The sequence below is a fragment of the Nymphalis io genome, chromosome 4 (genome assembly GCF_905147045.1).
Source record: "Nymphalis io chromosome 4, ilAglIoxx1.1, whole genome shotgun sequence".
Taxonomy (NCBI): Eukaryota; Metazoa; Arthropoda; class Insecta; order Lepidoptera; family Nymphalidae; genus Nymphalis; species Nymphalis io.
Genome location: NC_065891.1, coordinates 9,522,110 through 9,539,930, shown reverse-complemented (window position 1 = coordinate 9,539,930; position 17,821 = coordinate 9,522,110). Strand labels below are relative to the sequence as shown.

General features: G+C 34.0%; 2 protein-coding genes across 3 annotated transcripts in view; one reads left to right on the top strand and one right to left on the bottom strand.

Annotated features, from left to right (window-relative positions):
• The window catches only part of LOC126781823 (sorting nexin-25), a 368,238-nt gene that overhangs the window by 272,431 nt on the left and 77,986 nt on the right, over nucleotides 1-17,821 (top strand). The window lies entirely within an intron of this gene.
• The window catches only part of LOC126781832 (proton channel OtopLc-like), a 56,987-nt gene continuing 50,504 nt past the window's right edge, over nucleotides 11,339-17,821 (bottom strand). Inside the window, exons 7-9 of one of the 2 annotated variants that reach the window (XM_050506912.1) lie at nucleotides 17,051-17,211; nucleotides 16,473-16,635; nucleotides 11,339-14,074 (exon numbers count right to left, since the gene is read on the bottom strand). In XM_050506912.1, the coding sequence (XP_050362869.1) occupies nucleotides 13,068-14,074; nucleotides 16,473-16,635; nucleotides 17,051-17,211 (1,331 nt within the window). In that variant the 3' untranslated portion in view covers nucleotides 11,339-13,067. The remainder of the gene's footprint in view (nucleotides 14,075-16,472; nucleotides 16,636-17,050; nucleotides 17,212-17,821) is intronic. The other variant, XM_050506913.1, reaches the window with a different exon arrangement.

The following is a 17,821-nucleotide window of genomic DNA, read 5'->3' as shown; positions in this document are numbered from 1 at the left end:
AATGTCGAGGTGTGAAATAAGTAGAACTTCCTGTTCTATATAACAGATACATGCTACGAGAAGATTTTGTAAAATTCTGTTTAAGGAAGATTGCGGCGCTGCACACCCCAATCTATAATTTCATCCGATCGATCCGTTCAAAGTGTAGTTTTTATGGATTTAATGTCGCAAAGCTGCGACGACTACTAGTAATTTAATTGTAAAGACCGACTATTTAAAAACCAAATTGACATTCAATGTTTTTTTTTATGTTATTATTGGGTTATATTTTTCAAATGCTAAAAATCAATCGAACTAATAAAATAAATTATTTTAAAATGATAAGTGCCTTTTATATAATTCCTCTTTGTTGTGGATATTTATTTTAATTAACTTATGCTTTTAAATTAAACCCATCATATTATTTAATTTCATAAATATGATTTACAAATATTTGGCATCACATAGTGTTACGTCACAGTCTGATTAATATATCAATTTATTACGGTTAAATCTGGTGCTTCAATTAGTCGAATGACAGTTAAATGCGATAGATAATTTATGACAAATCAATTGCACATCATATGGCGGGAGATCGGTAGCATTATTTCCTACTCGATCTGAACTTAATGCCGACTCTATATGGATTCACTTGTATAATTATTTTAAGATTTATTCTATACTTCTATAGTAATGTTATAAAGAGATAAGATTTGATTTTTGTATGTTTGCTTGAGATAGATAAACCCAAAAACTACTAAATCGATTTTAAAAATTATTTATCTACAGAAAGCTTCATTATCAGCTTGTAGCATAGGCAGTATCTTATTTAAAAAAAAAAATAGAGATCCTTACGATAATGTAACGCATAAATTTTTTCCTATAAAATATCTACCAAGATATAATTGTTCAACCCGGACGAAATCAGGGCGGGCCGCTAGCTTGATTTAAATTAAATATGTCATATTACGGATTTCTCGGATAAATATAAAAAACACTGTACACTGTATCTGATGAATCGTTAGGTTACCTAACCTAACCTCACTCACTCGACCGGAGAGTGCAAGCGCAGGATCAAAAACTATTTGACTAAAGAATATTTTTTTTTGTATATTATGATATTTATTGTTAAATATACAGAAAAAAAACAACTTATAATTAAAAATTCAAATGAAAAAAAGTGATGTGAAGTCCCGATCCCCACCCGACGCAAAGCTGCCCATAACGCAAGCCGCATTTCCACGCCGCTAAAGAAGTTAGATATTTGCATTAATTAAATACGCAAAAAGGCACGTGTCTGTCTGTATTCATGTTTGGACCGATAGTAAATATTCCTGTGTGCTTATAGAAAAAGCCGAGATGGCCCAGTGGTTAAAACGCGTGAATCTTAACCGATAATCGTGAGTTCAAACCCGGGCTGGCACCAGTGAATTTTCATGTGCTAAATTGTGTTTATAATTCATCTCGTGCTTGACGGTGAAGGAAAACATCATGAGAAAACCTGCATGAGTCAAATTTCACTGAAATTATGCCACATGTGTATTCCACCACCCCGCGTTGGGGCAGCGTGGTGGAATAAGCTCTAAACCTTCTCAAAAAAAAAAAGGAGAGGAGGTCTTAGCCCAGCAGTGGAACATTCACAAGCTGTTACTGTTACTGTGCTTATATTAATTCCGTTTTCACCAAAGAAGATCGATTTACGAGGAAAGGATTTTGATATATAATTAATGTATATTTTGTTCAAATACGCTAACGTTTTATTAGTTATTTGTAGTTTAAGTCGAAAAAAATGTCGTGCCACCCCCGAGGCTCAATAGCGTGCGCCGTTTAAATCGATACAGCTATATTACATTACGTAAATTGTAATCCTTTTAACTGGTCCTAAAGAAAATATCGTGACAATGTTGACTTTGCCTATAAATATTGTTTATGGATGATTATTTAAACAATTTTATGTGTTCTTTTTTCAAATTCTAAATCAATTATGTCAGAAAGAGTGACAAAATATGCAAGGCGGTATGTTTTTATTCAGTGTTTAAAACGTAAATTTAAAAATATGGGCAAGTTAAGATTAGCATTGCAAGAACTTAATCCTCTATCAAGACCCGTATGATGATTATACTGAGTAGGTTCCCATGTGTAGGAGAGGCATTCATACGCTCACGTAACGCCTTTGTGCTGTCTACAAAGAATTCCTTCAGGGTCTTCAACACGCTGAGCGTTTATATTGCAATTGAATTTAACCTTCAATCAACTTATATTTTCCTAGTTGAATTTTATCTCTTTAAGAGGAAGTAGAAGGAACTGCTGCCGCTTGAGTATGCAAAAGTATAATATAAATGGGCATGCAAAGATTAGCCATTAGATTAGATTAGTATTTTATATAAAAATAATATTTTTTATTTACACCCAAGAGAATCATGTACACAATTTGTTTGCAGTATTATCTAAATCTAGGGTTTTTATTTACATTATTTTACTATATGAAATCAAGACAAAACAAATACATAAAAGAAAAAACGAAAATTATCATTAGGCAAACACACATAATTATCTGTATGTGTCAATTTGTGTTAATAATTCATCTCTTGCTTGGCGATAAAAGAAAAAAAATTGAAGAGTTCTGTGTTTGACAAAATTCCGATACATGTGTATCCGCTAACCTTCTTCTTCTTTCTTTTACCCAACAATGAGACATTTACAGGTTGTTAATTTTTTTTTTACATATCTGTCAGAAAATAGAAAAACAAAGTGAAAAACTGGGATTTTTAAATTTACACCTTACTGCATGAATTATGAAATTTTATAGAAAATAATGTTTCTATGTGTTTGTATTAACTAATGGAAAAGAAAATAAAGTAATTAATTATTATACGTATAAGAATATATGTGAAGAAACCGTATGTGGTGGTCGTATGCATAGTGATTACATTTTGTAAAATTCATAAAAATAATTTCGCTACTCGTTGTAGTATGGAGAGATCTAAAAGAACACCAAAAAAACAATTAACAAAAATTATGTTTCAAGTATACTATTTAAAAAAATACTGTTTAATATAAGTTAAAGCGTTTTATTTGAAGCTACATTTTTTATAATAACAACAGCCATTAATATATGACAAAAAGTAAAATTTAGATGCATTCTTTTCTTCAATCACTCATAGTACCTATGAGACAGCCCTAATAAATCGACATTCAATACCGTTTGAAATAAGGTCAATAGAACCAGATTACGCGTTCAAGATTTCAATGTTTGAATACACTTAATCTCAATCGAATTTGTGTGTATCGATTCATTCATGGAAATTCATGATTTAAACTTATAAAAAGATCAAATTGCTCTAGCACATGAGCTATAAAATTCAATTCAAATATAACTTACGGGTACAAATAGGTCATATTTAATCAGCGACTGCCTCGTTGGTCTAGTGGCTAGATGTAAGGCTGCAGACTCGGAGGTCCTGGGTTTAATTCCGAGGTCGAACCAATGAAAAGTTATTGGGTTTTTCTGCCAGAGAAAATCTCAGTAGCAGCCTGGAGTCTTGAAAGTATGTACACTCCCGTGCCTTGGAAAGCACGTAAAGCCGGTCCTGTGCCTGAATTATTTCCGGTCGTGTCGGATTGCCGTCCCATCGGATTATGAGAGCTAGAGAATAGAGTGCACATGTGCACTATAAAATCAACAGTTGACTAATCTCTCTTGATTATTTATAATTTTTATTATTATTTAATCAGCACTTTTCTTGTTGAAAGGTTATCAATTTTATTTACATAATAATTATATGACACAAAGTACTAAAATAAATATACATATATAAAGCAATATTAAAAATAGTTATCGAACAAATCATGACCGCGTGGAATGAATAAAAGAAAATAAAAGAATGCTAGCAGTATTGTCCCGTTGAATCGAAATTCCGATTCTCTGAGCGAATAATGAACCACATCTCCTGTCAAAAGCAATAAAACAGTGTGTTTTATTTAATAGAAAAGTTATATATATTGACATATTTATCATCTCAAGAACTCGATTAATCTCATTACAAACTGATATTCATTGTCTTGATTTAAATATTTGACGTCAAATTTACTATTCTACGCTCTCTTGTTTGTTTTAAACTTAACACATCTGTATAATTTGATATATAAAAGATCTCTATAAAAGAAATTACAAAGAAAAAAATGCTCACACAGAGTAATAATATATAAGTAAAAAAAGTATATAAAAAAAAAATTACCAACCTCACATGTCAGTTAAAATTATCAAAAAAAAATATCAATAAAATATTGAAGTAAAACTATGCAGTTAGACTTATTTTTAGATTAAAAAGAAAAAAAAACCCTACCGGTTTATCTTAATGTGTTTGTACAAGAAAAAATAACTTCAGCTTATCAAAAAGAATATTACGCTCCACACTACATATTAACCGTAAGATAAGATCCTAATAACACCATTAGCCTTTTCTTATAATATTATGTAAGGATTTTACGGTTGAGATTTTAGGATTAGATATTTTTATAAGCTGAAAGCATGTATTTTAACTGTCGTGATGAGATCGCTATTACTGCGAATATCGCGTATACGTGGGTACAAATTACATTATCCATACTCCATAGAAAAAAATAAAATTGAAGTGTTTGTCTGTTGTATCAAAAGTTAATATGGCTATTTGTGAGTTACGAAAACAATCTTTATTTTTATTTTTGTCTGTCTAATTGTCCGGACTAATCTTTAAAACGGCAACAAATTACACATTGAATTAACTGAATTGTAATAAGAAGTATTTCAAGGTTCCGTTTAGTCTTTATTTTATCAAAGTCGGTTAAGTCTATCAAAAGTTATAAAAACATACATATTTTTGTTGTTATAAATATGTTGCGGCCATTTGTTGGGCCACTTAAATATAGTTAATGCTGTAAATGAGCAAACGTGCAAATATTTTTTATTTAAAAATACTTAGTTCGTTTTACGAACCTATTTAACTCCCTGAAAACTTCATTTATAATTAATAACGGAAGCATCTCATTGTAAATTACGTTTGCGGTGTTTTCTTTCGGGGCTGAAATTGCTAAGTCTCAAAGCTCGCAAAGCTCACCCTGGAATATAAAAACTGTCTATGTGAGAACAGTCTCCACTAAAATCAATGCCGGACATTTTTAATGACTGCCTTGAGACTTATTGATTGTCATGAAGAAGCACACTTTAAGAGGGAACTATATTCTTTGAAATTCGAATGAATATTCTGATCTAATGAAATAAGCCGAGATGGCCCAGTGGTAAGAAAGCGTGAATCTTAACCTACGATCGTGGGTTCAAGCCAGGGCAAGCACCACTGAATTTTCATGTGTTTAAATTGTGTTATAATTCATCTCGTGACGGTGAAGGAAAACATCGGGAGGAAATCTGCATGTGTCCGTTTCACTGGTATTCTGTCACATGTGTATTCCAACAACTCGCATTGGAGCAGTTTTCTTAGCGAATATGTCGATTTCGATTCGACAAACGTTTCAAAACTTCAAAACAAAAATAAAAAACAATTGCACTCGCTTGGGTGGAATTGCCGTGGAGAACCGGCTTAGAATAGTACTCCCCCAATCTCATCCCGTGGGTGTCGTAAGAGGCGACTGAGGGACGGGGAAAAGGGGGGATGGGCAGCAGCGTCCCCCTCCCATAAACATCTTACCATCATACTGCGCTCGCCAACACGCCTGCCCAGCGCGGCGAGTATGGGCAAACCCCTCCCTTAATGGCAGATGCGCCCAAAAAAAGGCCCCCAGTTACCGGCAAGCCTGCTAGGCCCGACCAAGGTAGCGGTCGCGGTATCGGCAGGGCAGGGGGTGCTAAGAATCACCGGTTCACGGCAGGCTACCGTATAAAACGACTGCACATGGCAACGTATAATGGACGCTCGATGAGGCTGGACCATCACCTCGCCGAATTAGAAGTAGAGTTAAGTCATATAAACTGGCATATACTGGGGTTATCTGAAGTCCGAAGACAGGGGGAGGACACGATAACTCTAGAGTCCGGTAACTTACTCTACTTCCGCGAAGGTGATAACCTCTCCCAGGGTGGTGTCGGTTTTCTAGTCAAAAAGGATCTCATTAGCAGCATTGTGGAAATCAGTAGTGTGTCGAACCGGGTAGCGTACCTTGTCCTAAAACTTTCCGACAGGTACTCCCTGAAGGTCGTACAGGTATATGCGCCAACTTCGACATACTCTGATGATGTGGTCGAAGCGATGTACGAGGACATCGCAAAGGCCCTCAACGACACCTCGAAGGCCCACTACAATGTTGTTATGGGAGACTTTAATGCTAAAGTGGGAGTACAGAATAGCGGTGAATCGAAAGTCGGACCTTACGGCTTGGGCTGCAGAAATCACAGGGGGCAAATGCTGGTAAACTTTCTCGAAGCGCAGGGGCTTTTTTTGATGAATTCTTTCTTTCAAAAGAAGCCTCAGAGGAGGTGGACCTGGCGAAGCCCCGATAACGTGATAGACTTTATCATTTCGAATAAAAGGCACATATTTAGAGATGTTTCAGTGATCAACAAGTTTAATACCGGAAGTGATCACCGCTTGGTTCGAGGCACTCTAAATATCAACTTAAAAGCCGAAAGATCGAGAATGATGAGGTCTACTCTCCGACCTACCATGCTCCAAGCTGCTCAAGGCTCCGAAAAGTTCCAAATGGAACTTCAAAATCAATTCACCGCGTTGGAAATCATAAGCAGCATTGATGAGAGAACCGACACGCTGGTCAAAACACTGCAAAACACATCCCGCAAGTGTTTTCCGCCACAGAGAAGAGACAACGCACCAAAACTCTCTGCTGAGACACTCGAGCTCATGAGAAAACGACAAGAACTACCATCGTTTTTGTCAGATAAGGCCTTAAATCGAATAATAAAAACGCTGACGCGACGCGATCTCCGACGCTCCAATACCCGTACAATCAAGGCTGCGATTGAGCAAAATCGGGGATCGAAAGTGTTCGCTCGCAAGTTTGGGAGGCCGCGTCTGACAAAACTTAAAACTGAAAATGGGGTCGTTACCTCTAGGCCTGAGATTGTCGGAGAAGTAGAGAGGTTTTATGGGCAGTTGTTCTCATCAAGATCGGATAAACCGGTGGGAATCAGTATTGATGACCAGCGCGCCCCTCTTATGCGCCATTACTCCGAGGAGCTCCCGGTCGTTGACCAAGGAGAGATTAGGGCGGCTCTAGAACAGCTTAAAAACAACAAAGCTCCGGGAGATGACGGAATCACAACAGAGTTGCTTAAGGCAGGCGGGACTCCGGTCCTGAAAGAGCTAGCAAGCCTCTTTAATTCCGTCATCCAACATGACAAGACCCCGGAAACGTGGAGCGGGAGTGAGATGGTACTGTTTTTCAAGAAAGGTGATAAAACCCTCTTGAAAAACTACAGACCAATCTCCCTCCTGAGTCACGTGTATAAGCTGTTCTCAAGAGTCGTCACGAACCATCTCGCCAGACGACTTGACGAGTTCCAGCCCCCAGAGCAAGCCGGCTTTCGATCAGGCTACAGCACCGTGGACCACATCCATATTGTTCGGCAGATTGTGCAGAAGACCGAAGAGTACAATCAGCCGCTGTGTATGGCATATGTGGATTACGAGAAAGCCTTCGACTCCATCGAAACCTGGGCAGTGCTCGACTCATTGCAGAGATGTCATATCGATTGGAGATATATCGAGGTACTGAGATGTCTGTACAACGCCGCTACAATGACTGTCCACATCCAGGACTGTAAGACGAAGGCGATCCAACTGCGCAGAGGGGTGAGACAGGGGAATGTAATATCCCCAAAACTGTTCACCAACGCGTTGGAAGACGTTTTCAAGACGCTGGATTGGACTAGGTATGGAGTCAATGTAAACGGCGAGTACATCTCACACCTTCGATTTGCCGACGATATCGTCATCATAGCAGAGTCGCTGGAACAACTCACCGAAATGCTGCGTAGCCTAGGCGAGTCTTCCCGGTGTGTCGGTCTCGGTATAAACTTGGACAAGACCAAGGTCATGTTCAATAGGCATGTCGTGCCGGGACCGATATACGTCGAGGGGAAACCTCTCGAAGTTGTTAGTGAATATACCTACCTAGGACAGATAATACAAGTCGGTAGGAATAACTTCGAGAAGGAAGCCGATCGAAGAATTCGCTTGGGATGGGCAGCATTTGGCAACCTTCGTCAAGTCCTCAAGTCGTCTATACCGCAATGTTTGAAGACGAAAGTCTTCAACCAATGCGTCTTACCTGCCATGACATACGGTGCCGAAACGTGGACACTAACTGCGGGACTAGTCCACAAATTCAAAGTCGCTCAGCGTGCTATGGAGTGAGCTATGCTCGGAGTATCTTTGAAGGATAAGATCAGAAATGAGATTATCCGGAAAAGAACCGGAGTCACCGACATAGCTTGCAAAATTAGCAGGCTGAAGTGGCAGTGGGCTGGTCACGTATGTCGTAGGACCGATGGCCGTTGGAGCAGACGAGTCCTAGAGTGGAGACCGGGAATCGGCAAGCGCAGCGTAGGGCGCCCTCCAGCCAGGTGGACCGATGACCTTAAGAAGGTGGCGGGCACCAACTGGATGCGGAAGGCGGAGGACAGGGAGCTTTGGCGCACCTTGGGAGAGGCCTATGTTCTGCAATGGACAACGATTGGCTGTTGATTGATTGATTGGGTGGAATTTCAAAAAACTTTAAATTCATGATTATGAGTTCAATCAAGAAACACAAATATTAAATTTCAAGCAGATCAGATCTCCCGTACGACGAACAAATACGTATGCTTTTATTTTTCGTTCGAAACTGAAATACATATTTATTTATTTTTAACAAGAAGCTAGAATATATAATTTCATGCATTTCATTTTCGATCGACCTGCCAATTTGAATTCAAAAATATTTGAGATATAGAGAGAGATTAGTTATTAGACTCGAAATAACCATCGCGTTTTCAGTGTATTTAAACATGTTGACAATGTTCTTTCATTAATAAATGAAGGCTACATGGCCTGCCAAAAGCTAATTTCATTATTAAGCTTAGACTAGAACCGTAACATATATTTCGTTCATTCTTATGTAGTGCTTATCTTAAAGTTAATTAAAAGTTATTTAAAATATAATACAATTCGAGACAAATGAAACAATAAACTATGCAGAAAAAAATGATACAAAAATTGGCGTTATTATCACTAAAATAGCAATTTATTCCTGTCAACCCTTTTGATATTTCATCGCGAAATGAAAATGTAGGCGTCTATGATGTTTAAGAATATTTAGTAATTTATAATGTTTATTTTTTATGTGACACACCTGACTTGGGGGTTAGACCGGTATCCACTCTAGAACTCGTCTGCTCCAACGGCCATCGGTCCTATGACATACGTGACCAGCCCACTGCTATTTCAGCCTGCTAATTTTGCAAGCTATATCGGTGACTCCGGTTCTTTTCCGGCTAATCTCATTTCTGATCTTATCCTTCAAAGATACTCCGAGCTTAGCTCGCTCCATAGCACGCTGAGCGACTTTGAATTTATATTTTATATATTTATAAATAGAAAAAATATATTTATTTAATAAATAAATCTATGATTTTAAAATCAGCTTTAATTAATTGCAAAATCCAGAAAGTTTCATCAGAACATTTTATCTAATAATATATATATATATCTAAATATAATTAGATATCTCCATGTATGATATGACTAATTTATCTAATTATATATCTATATATGAATAGAAAAGTTTAGAGTAGTATTCACTACTCTAAATAATGTCTTTGTTAATAGTCATGATATAGTTAACATGAATAATTTATCAATTCTCTTCCTCATCGACAGTTTCAGAAATGATTAGCAAACATATATTGACCAATCTGTTTAAATACTAAGCTGATTGGTTGACCATTAAGATAAAAATCAAATTGATTAATCTGATGTTTGATCAGCTATTGTGAAAATAGAGGTTAGTCTTTTTTTACTGTTTGTGTAACACTATATTTGTATTCGAAATATAAAACACGATTTCGAGATAATTTCAAAGAAAGTTTATTTGCTTGTAAACGTTAAACATCCAAGAAGATATTCTTACAGCTATCCACAATATCGCCTAAACAAATAAATAGTATACAAATATATAATCGAAAAACTTTACTCTAGTATCACTATCACTTTAAACTAAATAGTTTGAAAATATTTAATAATACAAATTTTAGACTTAAATATAAAAGGCATAACGCATAGTTATTTGGTGTATTTTGGAAAATAAATTAAATTTTAATAAAAAAATATATAAAACTGAAAAGTCTATAATTACTTTTAGTAGTACCATAATAATATATAATATGCGATATTTATATTAGAACATCATCGTCATCATCGCCCTTTTCGTGTCCACTGCTGGACATAGGTCTCTCCAATGACACGCCACTGAGCTCGATTTTCAGCTCTTAATCTCCAACCGCTTTTATTAGAACATAGGACATATTATTTTAAAGTTTGCATACATAAAACAAAAAAAAAAAAGATTAATAATAAAATTTTAACTTTATATAATAACAAAAATATGAAACATTTATTATAAGAAACATAATAATATAGCTCGCATAGTATTTACTCAATGTATTATTAATTAGCAAAATGTATTAATTTAATATTAAAATATAGTTTATATAATACCTGCGCGATTATTTTTGTGATGCAGTAAAAGTTATTTCTGCGTAATATTTGTGTTGATAAAAGTAATGTTTTATAAATAAAAAAATACTCAAATATAATTCATTCCATTGTCATCTAATTTTTATATTTCTTTCATTTAATAATAAATCTTATTATTTTTATAAATAAATAAATACTAGATCTGGCTATTGGTTTATTTCTTAAAATATAACTGTTAAACATCATTGGAAATGCTTATAATAAATAAAACGCCATAACAATGAGTCGCAATCTTAAGCAATAAAATAATGATCGTTACAAATTAATGCTCATCAAATAAATAATTATCAAAAATTCATTTAAAGCTGTTTTATTATATTATACGAACATGTCTTAATATTATTTAGCATATTATATTATACGAACATGTCTTAATGTCATTATAGCATTTTTTTTATAATTGAAAATTATAAACATTCTTACAAAGAAATTACAAATACATTAATAATAAAACTTTTTCCACTAAATATACCTTTGTACCGGTTTTATATATGATACAAATATTATAAAAAGTTAAAAGAAATGCGAGTAAAAGTTATTATTTGTCTTATACTTATAAGCCAGAACGTTAAATATTATATAAGTAAATTGAGCAATACATATTTTGTTGTAGTTAAAATTTATTTAGATGCTAAAAAATTTTAAAATATGTATGTCAATAAATCCATGGCCTCCGTCATCTTCAAAATTTTTCAATAAAAATCAATATCGAACTTAAAATATATTAACATAACTTCATTTATAGGAATACACATATAAAAATAACATTGATATTTGTTATAATTACGATTATATTTTCCAAATATATGTATTTTTTTTAAAATGCTTTAAATTACACAAGCCATCATTCGACCACATTTTATTTTTCAAGTCGAAAAATCCCGCTAACAAGTAAACGTGCAGTAAACATGACAGAAACAGTAAACATGTTTAATTGTGCTTAAAAAATTGAAGAACCAAGAAGAAAAACTGAGCCATAAATTTATTTTTACTTATTTATATTAGACAAATCCTATTTTTCAAAATAGATAATTGCTAACATTATCAAATATATGGAACGAACCGTCAAAGTCTATGAATCTAACATTATTCCGATAGAACCATTAACGTTGAGTAATTTTTCGATTGAATATAAAATATATAAAAGTAAAACTGGACGAAATAACTAAGACTATTTGCTATAAAATTGGTGTTTTTAATTTTATCATTATCAAAAAACGTTACAGAATCATACTATTTCATAAGCTCCAATATTTCCTACAGATTATAAAAAACTTGGTGTCACTTTCCGCCTAACTACTGGGTCCATTCAAGTAGGTATTGCTACGATTTTATAAATTTATCCAAAATACTGATTCTACATTTATATCGCAAAAATATCGCTACAAAATCTTTAATATTTGATCAGACTGGACGCGCCAATCGATTGATTACAAAAATTACTACATTTACTTTTAGTCAAAAGCCTTCAAAAAAATATTGTTAGGTCGATATTATTGTTCCCACTGTACCTAATAAGAATTATTTGCATGTGTCCTTTAAAATATCTTATAGTTTCAATAAATACACTTGGCATTATATTTTTTGTGATACTTAATACAGTGTTTTGAAGTATAAAATGATTTTAATTAAAAAAAAACTATAAATAAGGACACAAGCGTAATATATTAAATACCTTTGACAAAAAAAATTGTAAAGCAAATATGACAGTGAAAGTATGTGAAAGTAATTTATAAAATATAACCTATTGGAAGACTTTTTATTTGAAACGTGAATGCATGAATATTAATGTTATACAGATAATCTGTAATGTATGTGGAATGTGAGGGTATCTAAACATACGTCGCTACACTAATTAATCTAAGTTTACCTAAATAGTGTGACAAAATGAACACAAGGATTTAATTACTCCTCTACTAATAACGATAAAAATGAAGAAAACAACATCAAAACCATTAAGCGCTAAAAGTAATATAATCCAACCCGTCTAATTGAGAAATACTGCGTCCATTATCAACATACGTCCGCTAAGGTAGTTAAAGCGTTTCATAGAGCTACAAATAAATAACACATTAAAATATCTAAATACAATAACTTAACATTATAGCAGTCAACTTCAGAACAAATACAAGCGCTAGTTTAAGTGCACACCATGTATAAACAAATGATGTACATACATTTTCATCTCAAAGTAGCTGTTAATATTAAATACTATTACATGACTTTATTCCTATACAAATATCTATAAACTTTATGGCACTAACATCTATCTACGCCACTTTTCTACGTTCAGTGTTCAGATCAAAAGTAATATGATTCAATCCAAATCTTTGGCGCCGTTCGCTACATGTAAGCGGGTTTCATTTTGTACGCCCGTTTCCATATTTCACACAAACACACCGTGGAGTGGAATCGGTAAAATATCGCCAGAGGCATCGAAACGTGCGTTATGATCGTCCATGCCCAGAGGCCGTAGAAATGCAATTGAACAGGATGTGATTCTGCCCTAGATTTCTCCAAAGTATTAATTGCCCACATTGCCAAGTTGGTCACGAGTAGGAACGTAACAATTTCCCTTCCAGGTTTTTTGCGTAATTGCTCCGGAGTTTTTGCTGATCTCCGACTGGCATCCAATATAAACATCGTCTGACATGTGGTTTGAACCAATGATGATAAAGCCGTTATCAATATGAGAATTGTATTTTTTTCTATTGTAAAATGTCCGCCAATTATTGTGAACGTTCCATAGATGAACATTCCAGTTTGAGCTCCAACGAGGAGTATGTTGTCAAGTTCCAAATTCCTGTTTCCGTCGTACTTTAGGTTTCGAACGCATACCATTCCCGCTAAGCTGGCTAATGTCGTCATTGCGTATAACACCAGCTCGCAAACATTGACTTCGACCACTGCTAATGTAGCATATTCTTTTCTCGATATAAGAACGAAGAACAAAATTAGCGATATAATTGTAAGAACTAGAACTAAAATTCCAAAAAATAAACCTTTATGAGCTCTGGCACAGTCGACGCTGTATAAATGAGGTGATTTCTTGTAAGCCAATCCTTCTAATAGACGAGCTTTGGCTATAGCTTCTGCAACATCTTTCGATGGATACTTGGAGATATTTTTCCACATGACGTACAATATGGCTGCACAGATGAGAGAATATTCGATTGTGCATGGAAAAAGGAACGGAGAAGCATCTTGTACTAATGAACCCATAATGTTGGTTCGACGGCATTCAAAAATATGATGAGGTCCTTTAAGTCCTCGCGGAACTCGCAAGTGCGCCGCTGCTGGGTGAGAAGGTGGAACTTCAGTTGCTAGCGACGCAAAGGCTTTTTGAAATGCTGAAAATATAAAAAAGTATCGTTTATACAGAATATATTAAAATTCCAATGAATAATCTAATGAAAGAAATTAGGCAAACCATTATTTTCATAATTTATTCTTGAAATGCGAGAAAAGTGACAGAATTTTTCAATAACTAATTAACAGAAAGTAGAGCCCAATTCAGAAACACCAAGAAATCATTAAATATCTACGCGCCGTGACTAGAAAGTTGCTGATATGAACTTTTCATTTGTATTATTAGATATAAACGAAAGCACTTAAACTATTAGAAATATTTTCCAAGCAATAACATTAGAAGATCCCGTTAGGAATTAGAATTATCTATTATCGATATTGAACCGTACGTAAGAATTCAGGCCAGAATTCCATTCGAGGTCAACATTGACAAGAATGCTATCAACTTTGTTCGGTAATATACCTACCCACAACAATGGTACTCTCAAATTAATCTTTTATTTCATTCTTAAACAAGAAAACTCACAACAAAATTCATTAAAGCGTTGTATCTACCTACCTACATAGTTAATAAGCTGGGTCAAGCAGAAATAAATTGAAACAAAGGTTCGCGTGAAAGAAAATTACTCGGGGTAGTGCATAAAAAATGAGGTTGGCCTGTTTATGGAAACGTTAAACGTACTGTGTTAGCGGCTTAAAATTGTTAACTGGGTTTACACAAGTGGAACTCAGTAATTGGTCCGATTTGATTTTGATAACAAAGAGCCCGTAAAGAGTTTTTTTATGATAGCTTTTGCGCATAAACACTTTCGTATTACGTATAATTTATGTTTAACAAAATATTTTATATAACAAAAAAACCGTGTTTGTGCAAAATAATAAAATGTATTTATATTATTCGAGGTTGTAGGCTCATAATAAGAAAATGTTATTATAAATTGCAGGAACTAACAAATTGAATCATCGAAGCGAACTTTGCGACAGCACTATAGCGATAGCAATACAACAGCGTTCAATCATAATTAATTCAATTAACAGAACACAAAGGAAATAAACGAAATAAGCGTGAGATATATAATATTGTCACAGGATATTTTTTTGCGTGACAACTGTCCGTTCTACTTGTTACAATTTTACACTCGTCGTTTCGACAGTGGTAATTTAGTACTCTGGCTCGAATTTACCCTTTTTACCATTTTTAAGAGTAATTGGTAATATTATAGGAAAAAAATAATTAATTGAAGGAGCTTTTTAATTTACATTACCAGCGTCAGGGTTATTGTTCGGATTGAGTATTTATATTGTTCAAGTAGCCTAGATAGCAATTGTCGTGCATTGTTTGTGGCAGTTTCGTTATACGCAAACTAATATTTTAAAGTCTGTCCTAGTCGTCTAACAGTACAAGTTGGAAGTTTATTTTTGTATTCGATAGCCCGTTAATAATAATATTCTATACATTCGGGAGCAGTAACAGTTGTTCACACTAACAAATGTTAACCAATCAGCCGAACTTTATTTTGTTAATCCGCGGTTAAGCAACTTATTAGTAAAGCCGTGATTTCGCTCTTTCTGTCATTTTTGATATGACATTCGAAGAAAAAGACACATAATTTTTTAACTGATCACCCGCTTAGCAAAATTTATAAGCAAGGCGATAGATGTTTAGTTAAAGAGATGCACTTGATTTTATAACCATACTCGCTCTATAACTACATTACGTTATATATATTTCGAAACATCAAACACTATTTATTTCCAAGTCACCTTTTCTTATGGAAAATATCAAATGTGCCGTTGACACGAACAAAGGGATTATCAATATTTATTTAATTATTGGTATCACCTAGTAGTAGTATTTGTATTAATAATAAAATACTTTAATTGCAAACACTGTTTAGTGTTTATTTAATATTTATTGTTGGGAAAAGAATACTAAAATTTGAATGTGTTATAAGGAACAACATATAATACCAATGAAATTAAAGGCAATGGGAAAGGAAACAGCAGTATTAAACAGGTATAAATCGATCGTGACAAAGATAGCGGATGCCAGTTTATATTGTAAGATATCTGTTTTTAAATCGCTCTTGTCAAAATGTTTCTTGGAACTGTATACCCAACAAAGTCTCAGTTACGAAATTCTGTTTTTTATTAAAATAGCCAACGATATCAGTGCTTTATATCTTGAAACAATTTATATTTTGATAAATTTATTTTTACATTAATAAAACAAATAAGTAATTAACCAAAAGAGTAAGTAGATAGTAATAATTAAGTGCTTTATATTAAAGTTGCGTGATTAATATCATATGCGTGTCTTGAAACCAAATAAAGAACAAAAACTTACCAAGTCAACATTTCATTCTATATATAAAGCAAGATTCCTACAACATTAATTGTTAAGGTTTTCCAACATAATGACAAATAAAATAAACTTACCAAGACGATGGGAGATTCCAATTGTTTTGTTCTCAGGGTCGTAGAATGTAAGTATTTCGTGTTTTGTCTCTTGAACTAATACGTTGAGCCACACGCTAAGGTTGGTGCCAACCATATGCATGAGTCCAAACCTGGCCACTATCTTATGTTTGTATACTTTCATCTGAAAAACACAAGAAAGAAAATGTATTAAGTACAAAATTTTAAGATATTAAGCATGAATTAATAAACAGCTCTTGTCTGCTGTATGGAAAATGTATGATACTAGACTATATCGACGCCAGCGCCAAATTTAGTGCAAAGTTTCAACTCAATCGGTTGGGTAGCTTAATAAAAATTTAGTTGATTGCTAATGCAGGACAGTTTTTTGGCATTTTATCTTTGTCACGATTTTTATTTCATTCATGATTACTTTTTATTATTTTATAGGAAAATTCGAGAACAAAATATAATAAAAGAAAGTAGATGGTTAACTGGTGAACAAAAACAACAATAGTATTGTTAGTAGAAAGATTAAAAGCGTTGCTCCAGTTAGTTTTTAAAAAGAGTTTTTAATATAAAATATATTTTTTTCTAACCTCATTGTTGAGAAAGATGAAGTACATCTGTATAAAGATGAAGGCCATTCGCGTGGCGGGCGTCAAAGCTAACAGAACATTGTGGCAATTTGTATTCCTCTCAAGTTCCCAATATTGCCCAAACTCCAGACCCGAGTAAATCATTGAACCGATGCCGAATGCTGTTAAACATACAAAAAAGAGCACAACTTGTAAATTGAAAAAAAAATACCCGAAAGTTATTTTCTAAATAAAAGTGCAAAAAAGTTGTTTTAGATTTTTTATATAATATGGAATAACTAAACTAAAAATATAAACATTGGTCACAATTATCTAAGCTCAAACTATCGTCGAACTTTTAAAATCCTTTGACCATGAAAGTTCAGTAATTGGATGGTTTAATTGTGAGTTAAAGACCATATAGTGCTCCGCGATGAAGGAAAATGTGAGGAAACCTACATGTGACAGATGAAATTCTGCCACATTTGTGTTTCACCAATCAACTTAGGACCAGCGTTGTGGAAAAAGCTCCTACCTGAGAAAGTCTCAAACGGAGAGTAGGCCTAAGCTCAGCTGTAAGATATTACAGGCAGTTACTACTATATAAACATTTGTACAGCCTTAAAAATTTAAATAATCTGTATAAGACAAGTCGTACAGACGAAATCTCTTCATACTTAAGTATATTAAACGTAACACACATACACCAGTGCCTCAACAGTTTGTAATACATTTATTATTCTAAGCGTAGACAGCTGAATGAAAAGTTGAATTGCAAACGTTGTTTTATCT